At 42.3% G+C, this 17,952-nt stretch overlaps 1 protein-coding gene across 23 annotated transcripts in view; it reads right to left on the reverse strand.

Moving 5' to 3' along the window:
• Positions 1 to 5,778: 5,778 nt before the first annotated feature.
• ZMYM2 (zinc finger MYM-type containing 2) overlaps positions 5,779 to 17,952 on the reverse strand; it is a 103,938-nt gene continuing 91,764 nt past the window's right edge. For 15 of the 23 annotated variants that reach the window (XM_090133857.1, XM_090133856.1, XM_090133855.1 and 12 more), the window contains one exon: positions 14,936 to 17,300. In XM_090133857.1, the coding sequence (XP_089989983.1) occupies positions 17,108 to 17,300 (193 nt within the window). In that variant the 3' untranslated portion in view covers positions 14,936 to 17,107. The other 8 variants (XR_016463381.1, XR_016463383.1, XR_016463384.1 and 5 more) reach the window with 8 other exon arrangements.

Here is a 17,952-nt window from a genome sequence, read left to right on the forward strand (position 1 = left end):
AGATGGAGGTGGAAACTGACTGCTCATGCGAGTCATAAAGAGTACTGAGTCCTCATCCTCTGAAAAGACCCATGTTCTAACTGAAACTGGCTGAAAAGACTTGCACTTAGAAAATTTTAACTTCAGTTTTTCCTAGTTGTCTAAAAAGATCACACAGTACTTGCTTAAACAAAACATTTGAAAATGCAGTTGTCATCCATTCTATTTCTCCTGCAGCTGAACACTTTGTTTTTTTAATAATAAACGGTGACATTTGTTCATATCATGTGATTAAAAAGGATTCATCGCACATTAGAGCCCATAATCGCAGCCTATAGTCTCAGTTTAACATTTCTCACTGGCATATCCTACTTGACCCTGCTTACTGCAGCACTTCTATTATGCTGTCTAAAAGGACAAGAGGACTGAACTGAAACAAAAATGCAGGGGTGAACATTGCTTTCACACTCACAGCTATGTGTTCAGTACTATTATAGCTCCAGATGAATAGAAGAAATCTGGAGTCTGGCCAACACTGCTTAATAGAAATCTCCATCTTCCAAAAAAAAAATGCCCTGATGCATTTAAATTAACTGGAATAATTAAAACAGTGAGCAAGAACCTTCTTTCACAGAAATACAGGGATCCACTCAAGACAACCAGATTTAATGTGATATCAGCTTTATACTTCCTGCACTATTTCATAGCATTTATTTTCTTTCTAGGAATGCTGGTAATACGTGCTGAGGATAAATATCAAAAGGTTGAAGAATACTGATTAGGGAGGTTTATCATAAGTAGAGTAGTGCTGGCATATTGCTTAGGAAAGAAATCAAGATCAAAAGTTTATGAACATGGTTCAAATTTGTTACACATATTTTGCTGTTAACATCATGAAAATAGCTTTCATATTTCTAATGAGTGACAAAACAAGCCAAAATTCTTTGGTTCATTGTGGTCCATTCTTAATATTATGACTTTTGCATATCAGAACAGTGTGAAAGCAAAAGGCAGCAAGGCACTGACTGAAGATGAGTCAAATGACAGCAAGCTGTGCTCGAGCTGAGATGCTGGCAAGAGTGGAGACATGCATCCCTTCCAGCCTGTGGGGCTGGGTGCATGGCGGTATGGTGCCAGTGTGAGCTTCTCTTGTGTTTTGTCCCAGGGCTGAGGATTTGATGTGGACCAATCTTTTTTTTTACTTCATCATTTAAGGAGAGCCCTAGAAAGCAGCAAGTCTGAATGAAAGCTCTTGGGTTGGTGCACGGTGTGCCTGGGGCCCCTCTGTCCTTGTAATTCCACTTCTGGGCCCTGCATGCATCTACGTGCACACATCCAAGCTACACACCCATGGCTGAGCTAATTTAATTCATCTCCTTAATTAAAGCTTCTCCAGCCTTGCTGAAACCCAGGTGTGCAATGATGGATTTCTTCTACCCAGCAGCAGCACTTTCTTCCAAGGGGAAAAATAATCCAGAATAATGAAAAAAATATTAATAAAATGACCTATTTCTCCATTTTAAAACACTCTTCCACAGTGCTCATAGCTCCTCTGTCAGTTGCTCCTGTTGTCCTCTCACACCACAGACTCTGTTCCAGTGAACTCTTTTCTTCTCAAAATCAAGCTGGACTCAGGCTTTCCCCAGATCTTCCATAGCCCTCAAACAATCAATGCGTGCAAGGTCCTGTGCACAGAAAAACCACAGAACATCCTACACTCCAAAGTATTTTACATTTTCACTGGAAAAAAATTGCTCAGGTTTTCAAAATTTAACAAAATTTTCCCCTCATTCTTTTGAGGCTGGTTATTCTGACTGGGCCTCTTTAGACATAAATATATTTTTCATTTTATCTTCTAAAGTGCAGGTTTTAGGGCTGTTGTACAGTGGATCTCTTTTCTCCCTGCATTGTGGCTGATGAGGTACTGGCTTTCCACAGCTTTCATGGTCCTGTTGCTTTTTGGCTCTCCTCCTCTCTAGATCTGGCCCCATGGATGTCCATCAGCCACCATTTCTTTCTTCTTGCAGTCATGCTTCTGAGCTCTAACCTGTGAAGAGTCTGGTGAGGGAATTGATGTGAGCATTTCTGCAGCTGTCAGACTCTCTCCCCACAGAATGGGAGCTCTTTCTTGTCTCCTCCCCACCAAATCATATCATTCTAGAATCATAGGATTGTAGAATCAAAGGATCGCAGAATCATATAATGGCTTGGATTGGAAGGGATCCAAAGATTGTCTAGCTCTAGCCCCCTGCCATGGACAGGGCTGCCACCCACCAGATCAGGCTGCCCAGAGACCCATCCAACCTGGCCTTGAACATCTCCAGAAATAGAGCATCCACAGGTTTTCTGAGCAGCCTGTGCCAGTGCCTTGCCATCCTATCAGTGAAAATTTTTCCTCTGACATCTAATCTAAATCTCCTCTCTTAGTTTAAAACCATTACCCTTTTTCCAATCACTATCCAAATAAAAAGTCTATCCAAATAAAAAGTTGACTTCTCTCCTGTTTCCTTCATGTGAAGCTTTTAATCTGCCAGGACCCCCAAGTCCTTCCTGGCAGGGCTGCTCTCAAGGAGTTCTTCTCCCAGTCTGTGTGTATATCTGAGATTGCAACACTTCGCACTTGGCCCTGTTGAACCTCAGTCAGTTCACTCGAGCACAATTCTCAAGCCTGTCTAGCCTTCTGGATGGCACCCCTTCCTTCTATGTTGTCAGCCGCACCACTCAGCTGATGTCATCAATGAACTTGCTGAAGATGTGCTCAATTCCATCATCTGTGTCATTGACAAAGTATTTGAAGAGCACTGGTCCCAAGACACATGCATGGGGGGCACCACTCATCACCAGCCTCCATCTGGATATAGAGCCATTAACAATAACCCTCTGGCTGTGACTCTCCAACCAATTCAACATAGAAGTCCTGGTGATGAAAAACTTAACATGAGTCTGCAGTGTGTTTGCAGTCTAGAAGACCAGTGGTATCCCAGGTTCCACCAGGAAAGGGGTGGCCAGTAGGGTGATGGAGGAGATTGTCTCCCCATATTCTGTAGCTCCAGCTGGAGTACTGTGTCCAAGTTTGAGGCCCCCAACACAGAAAGGATGTGGAGCTTTAGGAGAAGATCCAAAGGAGGGCCATGATGGTGATCCAAAGACTTCAGCACCCCTCCTATGAAGACAGGTTGAAAGAACTGGCTTTGTTCTGCCTGGAAAAGAAAAGGCTGCAGGGGGACTTCATTGTGGCCTTCCAATATTTAAAGGGAGTTTATAAACATGAGGAAACTCAACTTTTTACATGGGCAGATAGTGATAGGGCAAGGGGGAGTGGTTTCAAATCAGAGGAATAGAGATTTAAATTAGATATAGGGGAAAGTTCTTTTCTAAGAAAGTGGTGAGGTGCTGGAATAGGATGCCCTGTGGATGCCCTGTCTCTGGAGGTGTTCAAGACCAGGTTAGATGGGACCCTGAGCAATCTGATCTAATCCAGCAGCTGGCAGCCCTACCTGTGGCAGAGGGGTTGGAACTTGATGACCCTTGAGGGCCTTCCCAACCAAAGCCATTCTGTGATTATACGCTTACATATTTACAACTTTTGTATCTAGAAAACAAAGTACATGAGGCAAAATAAAGACTTTGAGAGTTATTTGAGTCACTTAAACATGCTGGGAATGGGGATTCAAAATTTAGACAAGAATAAAAGTATGCTGTCTTAAAGTCAGTGGCAGGAGACAGTCACTTCTGCATGTGTGTAATTCATCTGTTTTCCTTTGTCCCATATTGAGATTTGCATGCAGAGCTGTGCTCTAAAGCTGCTTATTCTCATACTGAATGAGAAAGTAGCCAAGGAAAGATCTGATGGTAGAATCACAGAATTGGAATGTTCCAAATAGGAAGGGCTACAAAGAGGGTGAAGGATCTAGAAGGCAAAGAAAAGCATGTAAGGAGCAGCTGAGATCCCTGGGTTCATTCAGCCCAGAGCAGAGGAGGCTGAGGGGAGGCCTCATGGTGACCTGCAGCTCCTCACAAGGAGGCTACTGCTCTCAGACATAGAGTTTTATTTTTGGGTGATTGTGTGTGGATTCAGGAGCTGGACTCAGTACTGTGGGTAAAGCCGTAATGACATTACTGTGTATCTTTAAGTCAAGAAAAAGGTCTGTAATTCAAGTATCTGGCTCTTCAGACCTGGAGCGGATGAGATGGAAACTACGTAGTTTGGAGTTCGAGACAATGTTTTTGCTGGAAAGATCCCACTCCTTAGTTTCACTGTGGAGCTCAAGGTACCAAACACCACACAGCTCTGGGAGGAATCCCAGCTGTATGCATGCTATTATTTTTTTGTGATAAAGTTCCTCTTTCTTGATGAAAAATGCTTCCCAACAAGTTACATTCTCCATAAATCTTAGAAGGAAACATGGACAGGCACCTGTTGGCCTTCAAATGTTACCTGCTATCAGCTTTCCTTCCTCCTCTCAGGCCCAGACACCTCTCCCAGACTACCAGGACACAATGTTGCCTCCCAGCACCTCTCCTTCCATACCAGGGAGGGTCAGCTGTTTCAGTCAGGCCTTCTACCCACACACCAGGATTGCATCTTCTCTCTGTCAGCTGAGGGGCCACCGGTCTCCTCTGTTGTCCCGGAAGAGGAAATCCTACCTGTTGTTCTTGGATGGTACCTCAGGGAGGACCCATCACTCTGATAGTGTGCTTTGCTCTGTGCTGAGCATCCAGAAACCCACGTGCCTGATGGCCACTGCTGGAGCAGGTTTACCCCAGCACATCTCAAAGGTATCAGGAAGGCAGTGATTCATTTGTCATCTATTTCTTGCTTCATCTTCCAAGTGCAGAAGGTCTGTTGGGTCCCAAGGTATCAGAGCCACAACAGTGGTACTTCACAACAGGCAGCTCCCCAGGGGTGAGTTGCAGCCAGGAAAACAGTGAGACTGAACTTACCCATGGCTATATTTTCAGTCTTCGGGTACCATCTGCAGATGGTGATCACAAGAGATGTCAGTCTGCGTGGCTGAAAAGAGGGCTTTTTTCTCAGATGTTAAGACAAGATTGATTTTAGATGTTGATGTCCATGCTTACACAAGAAGTGCAGCAGTGAGCCCCAGAAAAAGTGTGGTGTTCCTGTGTCTGTTGACTCAAAGACTCACACAACTGTGATGCTCTCTCAAGGAAGATACACTCTCCTAAATATCAGGTTGGATATTAGGAAAAAATTCTTCCCAGAAAGCATGGTGAGGCACAGGCTGCCCAGGGAGGTGGTGGAGTTGCCATCCCTGGAGGCATTGAGAAAGGTGTGGATGTGGCACTGAGGGACATGGTTAGTGGGTGTGATGGTGATGGGCTGATAGTTGGACTAGATTATCTCAGTGGTCTTTCCAGCCTTTATGATTCTGAGATTCTATGAAATACACATCCATGGAGAGACTTTTGAGAACTGCAGTGCAAACCATGGAAGACCAACATCCAAACTATGCTTTACTTTGAGGAGTTCCCATGCCCCAGGGCCACCAGCCCAGGAGATTGCCTGGTGCCACATCTTGGGGATCGGGAGGGAAGACCAGCCTGAAGAGCTCCTGGCCAAGCAGGGGTAGCTCTCTGCTCTCTGGGAGGTGTCCTTGTTGGGCAGATGGCTGAAGGTTCTAATGTTGTGTCTGGAGTTAGTGAGGTCAGCTCAGCAGGTACATATGGACTAGACGGGTGGAAACATCTGAACTGAGGAACTTAGGGCAGACAGGGTCTCCTGCTGCACTCTGAAGCCCCACTTCATTTATCTCTGCTCTGTCAGATAGGAAAAAAAGAAATGTGCAGTGTGAAAATCGAAATGTTTATTTTTGTTTGAATTTGTCTGGTTAGCATTGGCTTTTTCATGTCTGCTTCACTGTAGTACATCTGTGTTCCCCAAACCCAGCAGTAACAGCACACTATTCAGTGTACATAAGGAGAAAGTCCATGCTTCAGTTATGTCAGCTTGGAACTGTTTGGATACATTACATGCTGAAATGGAAACTCGTAAAAAAGAGTGTTGAAACTGAATTACTGTTTCCCCCTTCGTTATTAGAAAAAAAGAATTATGAAATCATTTTCTTGTTAAAACTAATATGTATTTAGTGTACTTCTTTTCAAGCTAACATGAAACTTTGTGAAACCTACATTGTTAACATGCCTGATTTTTCACAGAGTTAACAGAAATGTGGTTACATCAACCTTTCATTGTATGCAGACTCAGTTATGCACGGCAGCCTTTGTTATGCACTGACCGTGAGCTTGCTCACGTGACCGTCTCAAAAACCTCACACAATGGCATAAAAAGGCTCTCTTCTGGTCAGCAACACCAAATTTGGAGTAAAAAAGAAAGGAAAAGATTTCAAATGATTACCTTTATTTGCAAGAGGATGTATTTTAGTAGAAATTACTCTGATGCATCATTTATCATTTTATAGAATCACAGAATCATAGAAGCGTTTGGGTTGGAAGGCATCTTTAAGATCATCTAGTTCTAATCCCCCATTTTATGCAATAATGCAATTTTAACTTAGAAGCTGACAGCATCAGGTATTGTTCAAATAAGTGATTTTGATCACCTGAAATCCTACTTCAAAAGAAATCCATCATCAACTTCCACAGACAGTGATCTGCTTGTGACAGATTGTAATGACAGATTGTATCTGTCACAAGCACTGTTAGAGGGATTTCTGTTTGGAAACTTTTACAACACTTAGAAGTCTGAACAGTTGAAAATTATGAAAATTGAAAATGAGTACAGGTAGCAAATGAGTATTACATATAAGGTACGTGCCTGCTGACACTTACTGTTTATTTTCTGAGTATAATTGCTGAACTTCTGGCCTAAGACATGTGGAAATCAAACAGGTACTACAGCAATATATAGTCAGTGGCACTGGTGAAGTCACATCTTGAGTACTGTGTTCAGTTTTGGGCTCCTCACTACAAGAAAGACACAAAGGCCCTGTAGTGTGTCCAGAGAAGGGCAATGAATCTGTGAAGGGTATGGAGAACAAGTCTTATGGGGAGCACTGAGGGAATGGGGATTGTTCAGTCTGGAGGAGGCTCAGGGCAGATACTGCTCTCTGCAATTGCCTGAAGGGAGGTTTTGGTGAGGTGGGGGTTGGCCTCTGCCCCCAGGTAACGGTGGTAGGATGAGAAGTAATGGCCTTAAGTTGCACCAGGAGAGGATCAGGTTGGATCTTAGGAAACATTTCTTAGGAAGAGTGGTGAGGCAGTGGCACAGGCTGCCCAGGGAGGAGGTCACCGTCCCTGAAGGTGTTCAAGAAATGTGGAGATGTGGCACTGAGGACATGTTCAGTGGGCATGATGGGGATGGGTTGATGGTTGTAGTAGATGATTTTAGTGGGTTTTTTAGTTTTTTTTTCAACTTTAATGATTTTATGATTTTCTAAGTGTTATAGTAACTGAGAAACATAATCACCACTGAGCTGTGCCCCGAAGCTCCCTGTGACCAACATCACCACTTCGATTTTCTGCAGCCACCTTTGGACCTTTCAGCACCTACCAGCAGCACGTGACACAGATGCCATGAGATGTCTGCTTGCAAATATTAGAATATGAGTAACATTTTTGTATTAAATAAATACTGGCTTATACTGGGGAAAAATATAATTATAAGGCAAAATACTTAGTGTTATAAGAACATTACCTGTTAAAAGGAAAAGTTACTTGTCTCCAAGCATGTTACATGTGCTCAGAGATCACTAATGAATGTGAGCCAGTGAGAAATGCTGCTTGTATGACAATTTCCAATTGTACCTTTGCTGGATTTATGTATGTGGTCACCATAAACACCCCTTGTAACTAGCAAATGAGCAGAATCATGGCAAGAACAGACTTGTATTTCCTATCTGGCCAAATAAGCAAAGGCAAGTTGAGGAATTTGTACTGCAGTTTAAATAAGGGCTCCCTGCTTCTCCCCTGTGGGATGATTTCTTTTGACAGGTTTCCAGTACTCTTAATCAAACATTTGGTAACCTACAGAAGAGGTTCTGTTTCCTACACCCTGTGTTCATTGTTCTTACTTGAAAGCCTGTCTCTTGCACTATTGCCACTAGCAGAGGTGAGGATTAGCCATTCCAGACTTAGAGTTACAAGGTTGGGAGGCAGATGCATGATGCAGAACTTGGCCCCAGCAGGAGCTGTTTGCTGGTGGCCATGCTTGTGGCACACATCAAAACTCTAGAAATCACAAAAGGCTATTTGGTTCTTGTATAATTTAAGGCAGCAGCATCACAGATATTTCTCCTCAAGAGGAGATGTGGGGAGTTTGGGCTGGAGGAGTGCAGAACATCTCCACAGATGTGCAGGGGCCACAGTAGCAGTTGCAAGTGAGCTCAACAAACCTTGGCCCTTGAGGCAGACAAGCAGCTCAGGTTTTCCATAAGTTTTGCCAGGTTTGGCCAGAAAAATGCCAAGAACTGTAACTGTTTCTAACATGGTTTACTGTCTAATGCTCCTTGTTCTGACCACAGAGGCTTCCTTCTGAGGAAACCAGTCTTAGTGAGACTTTCTCAGCAAATGAGCATGCGTGTCTGCCCTTGGCAAGGCATACTCTCATGGTACATTTATCACAGAATCATATAATCATTTGGGCTGAAAGGGACCCTTGAAGGCCATCTAGCCCACCCCCCTGCCGTGACCATGGACACCTACAGCTCTATTAGGTGCTCAGAACCACATCCAGCCTGACCGTGTCTCCAGGGACAGTGCACCTGCCACCTCTCTGGGTAACCTGTGCCAGTGCCTCACCACCCTTATTATAAAATCTTTTTCTTTAAATCCAGTCTAAATCTCCCCTCTTTTAATTTGAACCCATTTCCCCTTGTCCTACCATAGCAGATCTTGCTAAAGTCAGAATCCCTTCATCACCTCATGTGTTCACAGGAACTCAAGATCTCTCTTTTGACCAAAAGCAGCTGCTCATGGACTGAAAACGATTTAAGAAAAGTGTAATGTCATGCGCTTGATCTCCCTTCCTGTACCAAAGGAAGTTTTTTATTCTCAGGTATTAAACACAATACTGATGATAGCATTGGATTCTCTTTAATTTGATCCAATTATCTGGGTATCCTGGGATGGGTTTGCTCTTTCTACCCTAGCCAATTCTATGTTGTTTTTCTTAATGACAGACAGAAAAATAGACCTTTCACAAAGTCCAAATGAAGACTCCTTGTAGTCTGCGCTGTGTCACAATCTCAATGTATGGAGCTGATGAGGCTGTTCCAGCCTTTAATACTGTCTAAGCTTCCCTTCCTGAAACAGTAAGGTTGGATCTATTTATTCCTCTAGCAACAATTCAGCGAAGTGATACTCATGAACCAGAAATGTGCTACAAAAGCTCATCTTCAAAATCTCCTCAAAGACAAGGTTCTGTAAGGCAGTTTAAGCCCTTAAAAGATTCCTAGTACTCTCCTTGGTACCTGCTTTGTCTGATAGAGTTTAGTAACCTGAATGCTGACAGAGAATCACATAAAAATCTAAGTTTTAGCAGAGCTTCCAGACCTGCATTCAAACAAATCAGTTTATGACAAATTCCCTATTTCTCACAGAATAGCAGGGACCTCTGGATCCCTCTGCCCAAGCCCTGCCCCAGGAGGGACACCCAGAGCACGGGTGGCTTTGGCAGATCCCTAAGGAGAAGACCCCAGAGCCTCTGGGCAGCCTGTGCCAGTGCTTATGTGCACTTCAAAAACACAGTGGCTGGCAGGTTGTGGGCTTGCATAGGATCCTCTTTTATTTAGGTGATGTACTGAAGCTTGACTCACACAAGTTGCTCCTTGTGGTTTGGGGGATTTCATTGGTATGAGGAGTTAGCGTGCTGCTTTGACTCTCTTCTTCTCCAAAGAGCTTCCCTTATGGATTCTCCATTGAAGCTGGAAGAGAAACCATGTTACTTCACTATGGGGATGACACCAATAAGAATGTTGCCCCTGAGCATTAGCACATTTTTTTTTTGAACATGAAAATAAGTGGTGGACATCGTCTCTGGAGATGGAGTGGGATTTTGGTATAAGAAACACATGCAAGATGCAATGAGGAGGGAAGGCTTTCAGGAATTATAGTTTTTTCAGAGGCAAAGAGGCTGATGGTTTGGCAGTGGTGGGGGGCACCTTCATTTGCCGCAGTGACACAGCTTTGTCCCCAGCTGGAAAGCTGCTTCTTCAACCAGAAGAGACTGCAGAAATTCTTAAGGCTAGAAATGCAAATACTACACTTACGCTGCCTTGCATAATGAATACTGGAAGCAGAAAAGATCATCTTCAAGACTGCAGGGAGTATATTGTTTACTCTGCAGTCACACCAAGAAATAAAGTGTTGCACTGTAAACCAGTAAAGCACTTTGAGTGATTTGACACAAAGTGACAGTGGTTTAAACTATATAGATGATAAGAATGTGCCTGTTCTTTTCTGAGAAAGAACACAGAGGCTTAATGTTTTATGAAACAGAATTTCAGTGCACAAAATAGAGGGTTTGGAATTATTTAGCTGCAAGTACCCGGGAGAAGGCTCACCCTTGAGGAGCCCTTCTGAGAGGAACTGAACCAGCCTGCTTGTGCTGGTGAGGCGTTCAGGTCAGAATAGGCCACCAAAGCATCATTTGGGTTTTTTCCCCTTCAACAACCTCAGCTCAAAAACGGAGCTGGTTCAGCACTAGACCTTCTTCTTCTCAGATCTCTGACACAAATGCTGGTTGCCCTTTCTGGCATCACTCAGCCTTGTTGTCAGAGGCCTTCACCTCCTGCACACTTGTACCTGGCAGGCTGCAAGGAGGGAGGCCTGTTCTTAGTATTCGCCCTGATCTGATTAAACAACTGAAGTGTTGCAGTTTCTCTCTGATATCTGGTACACAATCCAATGATTTAACTGCATTGGAAATGTGCTGTGGCAGTTCTGTCAATGGCTTTACTCCATGAAGGCAACAGATTCCTACGAGAGAAAATACAAAAAATTCCTAGATGTATGAAATTAGTAATGGATTTGGAAACACCAAAACAGGCATCCTGAAAATACAACTAGCCATACAAAACACTTAAATATGTGTATCATTTCTACATTCATTGATGACATACAGTAGAAGCTGAGTTAAATCCTTTGAGACAGGCTATGTGAGAAGTATAAGCTTTGAAGGGATTGTCATGGTAAAAACTAAACCTGAGCTCCTAAATCCTATTAACTGTTCAAATAGGATACAATCCACCTTTTCTGTCCTTTCTGCGTTTGCTCACTCTCCTTGTGAACTAACAGCTTATCCAGTCACAGTTTAAATCCTTGGAGCTCCTCACCACACCAGCATCTCATGCAAACCTTTTCTGCTATTCTGCCTGTAAGAACTGGCCTGGGGAGAATGGAGCCTTTTGCAAACATAACATTAGATTATGCCTTATTGAAGGATAAGGAAGAGGTAGAATTATCATTACAGCTCCTTCTCTGTCCATGCTTCATTCAAAGGATCACAGAATGACTTAGGTTGGAATGGACCTTAAAGATCATCTAGTCACAACCCCCTGCCATGGGCAGGGCTGCCATCCTCCAGAACAGGCTGCCCAGGCCCTGTCCAACCTCTCCTTGAGCCTCCACAGATGGAACATCCGCAAATTCTCTGCTCAACCTACTCCAGTGCCTCACCGTTGAGTAAAGATTTTCCTCCTAACATCTAATCTAAATTTCTCCTCTTTTAGTTTAAAGCCATTCCCCCTTGTCCTGCCACTACTAGACCATGTAAAAAGTCCGTCCTCCTCCTTCCTGGAAGGTCAAAGTTAGGTCTCCACATAGCTCTCTCTTCTCTAAGATGAACAAGTTCAACTCCTTCAACCTTCCTTCACAGGAAAGTTGCTCCAGCCCTTTGATGATCTTTGTGGCCCCCTCTGGACTGGCTCCAATAGCTCCACACCCTTCTTGTGATGGGGGCCCCAGACCTAGACACAGTACTCCACATGGGGCCTCATGGGGGCAGAGCAGAGGGGGACAGTCACCTCCATCTCCCTGTTCCCATTCCTCTTTTGATGTATCCCAGGATACTGTTGGCCTTCTGGGCTGCAAGAGCACACTGCTGCTGGCTCATGTCAGGCCAGAGCTCCTAGGTCCTTCTCCACAGGGCTGCTCTCAAAGAATTCTTCTCCCAGTCTGTAACACATATTTGAGATTTTCCCAAATACTTGCACTTGACTTTCCTGAACCTCATTAAGCTCTCATAGGCCACTTCTCAAGCCTGTTCAGGTCCCTCTGGATAGCATCCCTTCCTTCTCTGGTGTCAACTGCACCAATCAGCTTGGTGTCATCAGCAAACTTTCTGATGGTGCACTCGATCCCACTGTCAGTATCATTAACAAAGATCTTGGAAGAGCACTGGTCCCAAGATTGTCCCCTGGGGCACAACACTCATCACCAGCCCCCACCTGGACATAAAGCCATTGACAACAACTCTTTGGCTGCAAACATCTAACCAATACTTTATCCACCGAATAGTCCAGCTTTCGAACCCACCTCTCTCCAATTTAGTGATAAGAATATGGTGCAGGACCAGGTCAAAGGCCTTGCAGAAGTCCAGGCAGAAGACATCCTTTGTCCACTGATGCTGTCACTCCATCACAGAAGGCCACCAGGTTGGTCAGGAACAGTCTGCCTTTGGTAAAGCCATAGTGGCTTTCTCAGATCACTTCTTCATCTCATGTGTACCTTAACATGTCTTCCAGGAGGACCTGCTCATCATACTCCATCCTGCTTGCAACAGAAAGAACATGGATTTAACTGCCTTTCCTATCAGCAACAGACTGAAACAGGACAGTGAGCATTACAACAAGGAGGAACTTCAGATACTAAAACAAAGTCTGCTAAAAAGGAAGTGCAGTGTATGTTTACTACCACTCATGCCTTTGATCTTCCATCCCAAAGACACATCTGACGCCCTTTTGTGATTGACAGCTTTATGGGGCACCTCTCCTGTTTTCCCACCTATTTGCACAGCTTCTCAACAGGACAAAGTAATAGAAAATAAGAAAACAATTTTTTCTGCATTATAGAATCACAGATTCACATAGTGAGCATTTTCAAGGCAATTAACATTGTAATTACTCTACAACCACAACTTTCTTTTCAGTAATTTATTCTTAGTTCAGCAGTTACAACACCTAAGCTGCCTTTTTCTCATATACCCAAAATGACTGCACATTTATTAATATGAAAAAAAAACCAAACAAACAAGCCCACAAATGATTTTCTGGAAGAATGCATGCGTTTTTCACACTAGTCATTTCCCAGTATCTTGAAGCTATGACTTTACCTGTGGGTTATTCAACACCAGAGCTCCAACTGAGGAGATGCAGAGCACTTTCCAGGTGCATTTCTCAGTTGAGTTGTGCCAGAGGTCTGTTACAGAGATGGCCAGAACAGCCACGTTGCCCCTTCCTGCTTTCCTCTCAAGGTGGAAAATGAAGGTGGGATTCAGATACACATCACTAGGGAGCTCTGTGTAGGGCAGAACATGGCACATTTTTCTGTACAGCGATTTGTCAGGTAGCACCTTACACTCCAGCCTGATTCTAGCCCAGCTGCTGGCAGTTCCCACAATATATATATACATACTTGTTCTAATCATTACAAAATCTAATGGCTTTTGTTTTTCTTCTTCCAGAAAGAAGGCTTTTTATTGCATTTTGCATTATCGTTCAAATTTAGGAATTACAGGTATACATTCAGCCTTGACTCATTTTTTACTGCAGTACTTCAGTAGTTTACATTTGGTCGAATCACACTATGCCCATAAAAAACATTATTGCTGGTGGTGGAATAGCTCCATCTTCTGGAATAAAACTTATTTTCTTGTCAACCATCTTCATGTTTCCAACTTGGATCCATATTTGAAAATTACTTTAAATTACAACTTAAATATCCCACTGATGGAAAGTGAATCCTGGGTAGAAAATGTGAGGATTTCACAGTATGATTTCTGATAAAATTCAGGAATTATTATTTTCTAACCAAATTGAAAACGTACATCCATTTTGAGTATACCACACTAAAAACTGATCTTATCATTTAAGGAATAGCCATTATCTGATTTTGAGAACAATAACTTAGTTTCTGTTTAAGACTAAACAGTCAACATGCGCACGTTAAACTTTAGTTCTGATTCAGGGTACTTTGAGTTTCACATTAAAAATTTGTAAAATTACAGAAGTATGTTTGTGTTTAAACACTGTCCTAAACAGGGAGGGATGTTCCCCAGGGGTTGGGACTGGGGCCTGTCCTGTTCAGTATCTTTATTGATGACCTGAACGAGGGCACTGAGCGTACTGTCAGTAAGTTTGCAGATGACACCAAGTTGGCTGGAAGCGTTGATCTGCCTGGCGGGTAGGAAGGCCCTACAGAGGGATCTGGACAGGCTGGATTGCTGGGCTGAGGCCAATGGAATGAAGTTCAGCAAGATCAAGTGTCAGGCCCTGCACCTTGGCCACAACTGTAGGCAACGCTACAGGCTTAGGGCAGAGTGGCTGGAAGACTGTGTAGAAGAAATGGATCTATGGGTAATGGTCAGTGCTCAGCTGAACACAAGCCAGCAGTGTGCTCAGGTGGCCAAGAAGGCCAACGGCATCCTGGCTTGTATCAGCAATGGTGCAGCCAGCAGGAGCAGGGAGGGGATCGGCCCTCTGTACTCAGCTCTGGTGAGGCTGCACCTCGAGTACTGTGTTCAGTAGAGGAGGCTCAGGGGAGACCTTATTGCTCTCTACAATTACCTGAAAGGTGGTTGTGGTGAGGTGGGGGGTCAGCTTCTTCTGCCATGTAACTAGAGGTAGGACCAGAGTGAATGGCCTCCAGTTGTGCCAGGGGAGATTCAGGTGGGATGTTAGGAAATACTTCTCAGAAAGAGTGGACAGGTGCTGGAACAGGCTGCCCAGGAGGTGGTGGAGTCACGGACCCTGAAGGTGTTCAAGAGACATTCAGATGTTGTACTAAGATGTGGTTTAGTGGGGGAGAGTGGTAACGGGTGGACAGTTTGACTGGATGATATTTTCCAACCTTAGTGATTCTATGATTGAATCTCATGCTGAAGTACTCTAAATCTGAACTATGGAGAATACAAGTGATCCTCTCTTTTCATAGCATTTGAATGAAAGATTAAAAGAAATATTTCACATCAAGCACACTGCATTTTAAGCAGGTAAATGGTTCCTGTACTTAAAACTTAACTTCTGATCAAGTCAGGTGTTCAACTGGAGCAGGCAGAACAAAATGGTGAGTGATTCCTTATTTAACTTCTTCTGTGTTACGTGGCACATTCTATGGCTGTTGCTTCAAAAACAAACACCAAAAAACACCCTTAAGTTCTTACTGCACTCACAAAGGGAAGAGTACTGAACTTAGAAGTGATCTACCAAGTGTTTCCCTGTGCTACTTCTTGATTTCACAAGAAGGACAAAGCCACCAAAAAGAAATGAAAAATAAGATACACATCTCCACTACTTTTGAAATACTGGTATATCTAAAGTCAATACATATTCATGGACATACGAGAACAGTAAAAATTTAAATGAACTTGCTTTACAAAACAAAGCAACCGAAGCTTTATTTCTCTGTGTAGAAAGATGAGTATCCAAGTGCATTCTTCTTAAGCTAAGGAAAACAAAAAAGTCATGCTGCCCTTGCAAGAAATGAGACCTAAGGTGGTATGTGTATACACACACGCATATATGCATATATATATATATGCACATACATACACAGACAGAAAATTTCCCCCTTTCATAAATGATTCTTCTCAACACACTTGAAGTCAGTTAAGAAAGCAAAACTAATGACTACTTTTTGTAGGAGAATATTTTACCACATTTTTTCAGAACAATAGCAAAATCATTGCATGAATCACCACATTGCTTGCATCAGTTCAACAAAAGCAAGGAACAAAACTTGAGCAGATCTGGAAATCAGACTCCTTATGCAGAATAAGCACAATGAAAGGATACAGAACATATGAAAGGCATTTTCTTCAAAAATTTATCAGCGTTCTGCAACATCACGTGTCATATGGCTTTTGTATGGAGGCATTAGTAAAGAGAATTTTCCCAGCCAATGTCAAGTACTGACTGTATTTAAGTACAGCAATGCAAGAACAAACAAGTTCAAATTTAGTATACCATATTACTTTATGTAATACAGCATCAAAATTCATTTTGCTAAGGCTACAAAGGACAGATTTACAGTGATATGAGGTACCAGCATTTATGGTCAGAAAAGTAAAGACAGAAAAGAATTATATAGCATTGTCATCAGACATTTTTCTCTTTTTCTTTTTTTCCCCACTTTTTCCTTTGGATTTTTTTTTTTTCTTTTGTCTCCCTTTTTTAAACAAAATACATGTCATGATGATCACATGCTTTAAGCTTATGTTCATTTATTTATATATGTATATATATATTATTTGTAGGGGCAATTGAGAGAGAGTCACAAATAAGGAAAGGACACTAAGGTTTTAATAAGGGCAACAAAAAAAAAAGTTTTCACCAGAATAGATTCACATTACAGTACACCAATATTGACAGCATTCTCTTTTGTCTATTTTTGGTACATAAGATGGAATCTCTCTACATAACCTTATAAGGCTTCAGTAACTAAAAAGTAAAAAACCTATTAGTTTACAATTTATTTAAAAATTCTCAAAGACACAGCAAGTTCTAAACTTTAGTAGTGCTACCCATACACAACCATTCGGTTTAAGAACCCATTAAAAGAGTGTCCTTTCAAGGGAGCTTGCAACAGTAGAGTTGTGCAATATGGATGTCTCTTACTACGAGAAAAAAAATTACACATGGCACATTCTCATTCATATTTTGCAATGTAAAAAGTTACAAACATACCTAGTCAAATAAATAATAATAAAAAAAAATCTGAAATGTGTTTGTTAGGTATCCTAGCATCACTACGCAGAATAATGGAAACTTTCACTCACAGACTATTTACATGTTAATACCCAGGTGAGGGTACACAATGCTACAAAACTCATAAAACAAAGGGTAAACTTGAAATGTTCTCCATAATAAAAGTCTAGCAGCATGACTATATCTAATGCTGTTTTTTTCTTGACTGTTTTTGGAAGTTTGTTTTAATCTATGTCTTCATCCAGTTCATAATTGTCTTTTTCATAAATATCTTTTACTAAAAGAACCCGTACAAGCATATTTTCCAAAGTGTTGCGGTCCAGTGAGGTGGAAGTGTACCAGACAGAACTATCTGAGGAGACAGAGCATTCTGGCTGCAAATAGAACATGTCCGTCCTCTGATTCAGATTCTGTGGGCTACAACAGAGAAAAATAAGGGAATTAGGATAACAGTTTTCCAGCATAAATTAATACATTACTATTTCTGACATTCTATATTAACAAAACTCTACTTTTACCTTGACCTGTTACAAAATGAAGATTACTATGGAGAAATGCTATCTTGTTCATAGAGCTGTGCAGCCACCCAGTCCTGCATCCTCAGGACAGCCCAAAGCTGATGCCTAGGACTGAGCAGGAGTATATGAGACTGAAAACTCTTCCAGTTTTGCAAAACTTTGCAATTCTAGGACTTGCTAAAACAGAAAATATTTTCTGTTTCTGAAGACAGAGACTGGGCTTCCCTTGGAAATCAAGGATGGTAGTTCTGAGCTGCATGGAAGTGCAACAAGAAGCTAAACTCCCTCCTCCTCCTATTTACTTGAAGAGTTGGTCACTAAGTCTTAAAATCCCTTAATTCTCGACCTGTTATATCTTGCAGTTCATATACTTGCTCGATCCAACTCAGGCGTATCTTCTAACCCACTAACAAATTCTTTTATTTCGCCCATTCAGGCAAGAAAATATTTTTCAATCCTGCATACAAGAACTCACTCATTCTGTCTCTTTCATGAATACTGTGGACTTCAGAAATCAACTGTAATTCATGTCACTTTGGTAAAACTATCAA

Source organism: Phasianus colchicus, chromosome 1, assembly GCF_987193195.1.
Source record: "Phasianus colchicus chromosome 1, bPhaCol1.hap1.1, whole genome shotgun sequence".
Classification (NCBI taxonomy): Eukaryota; Metazoa; Chordata; class Aves; order Galliformes; family Phasianidae; genus Phasianus; species Phasianus colchicus.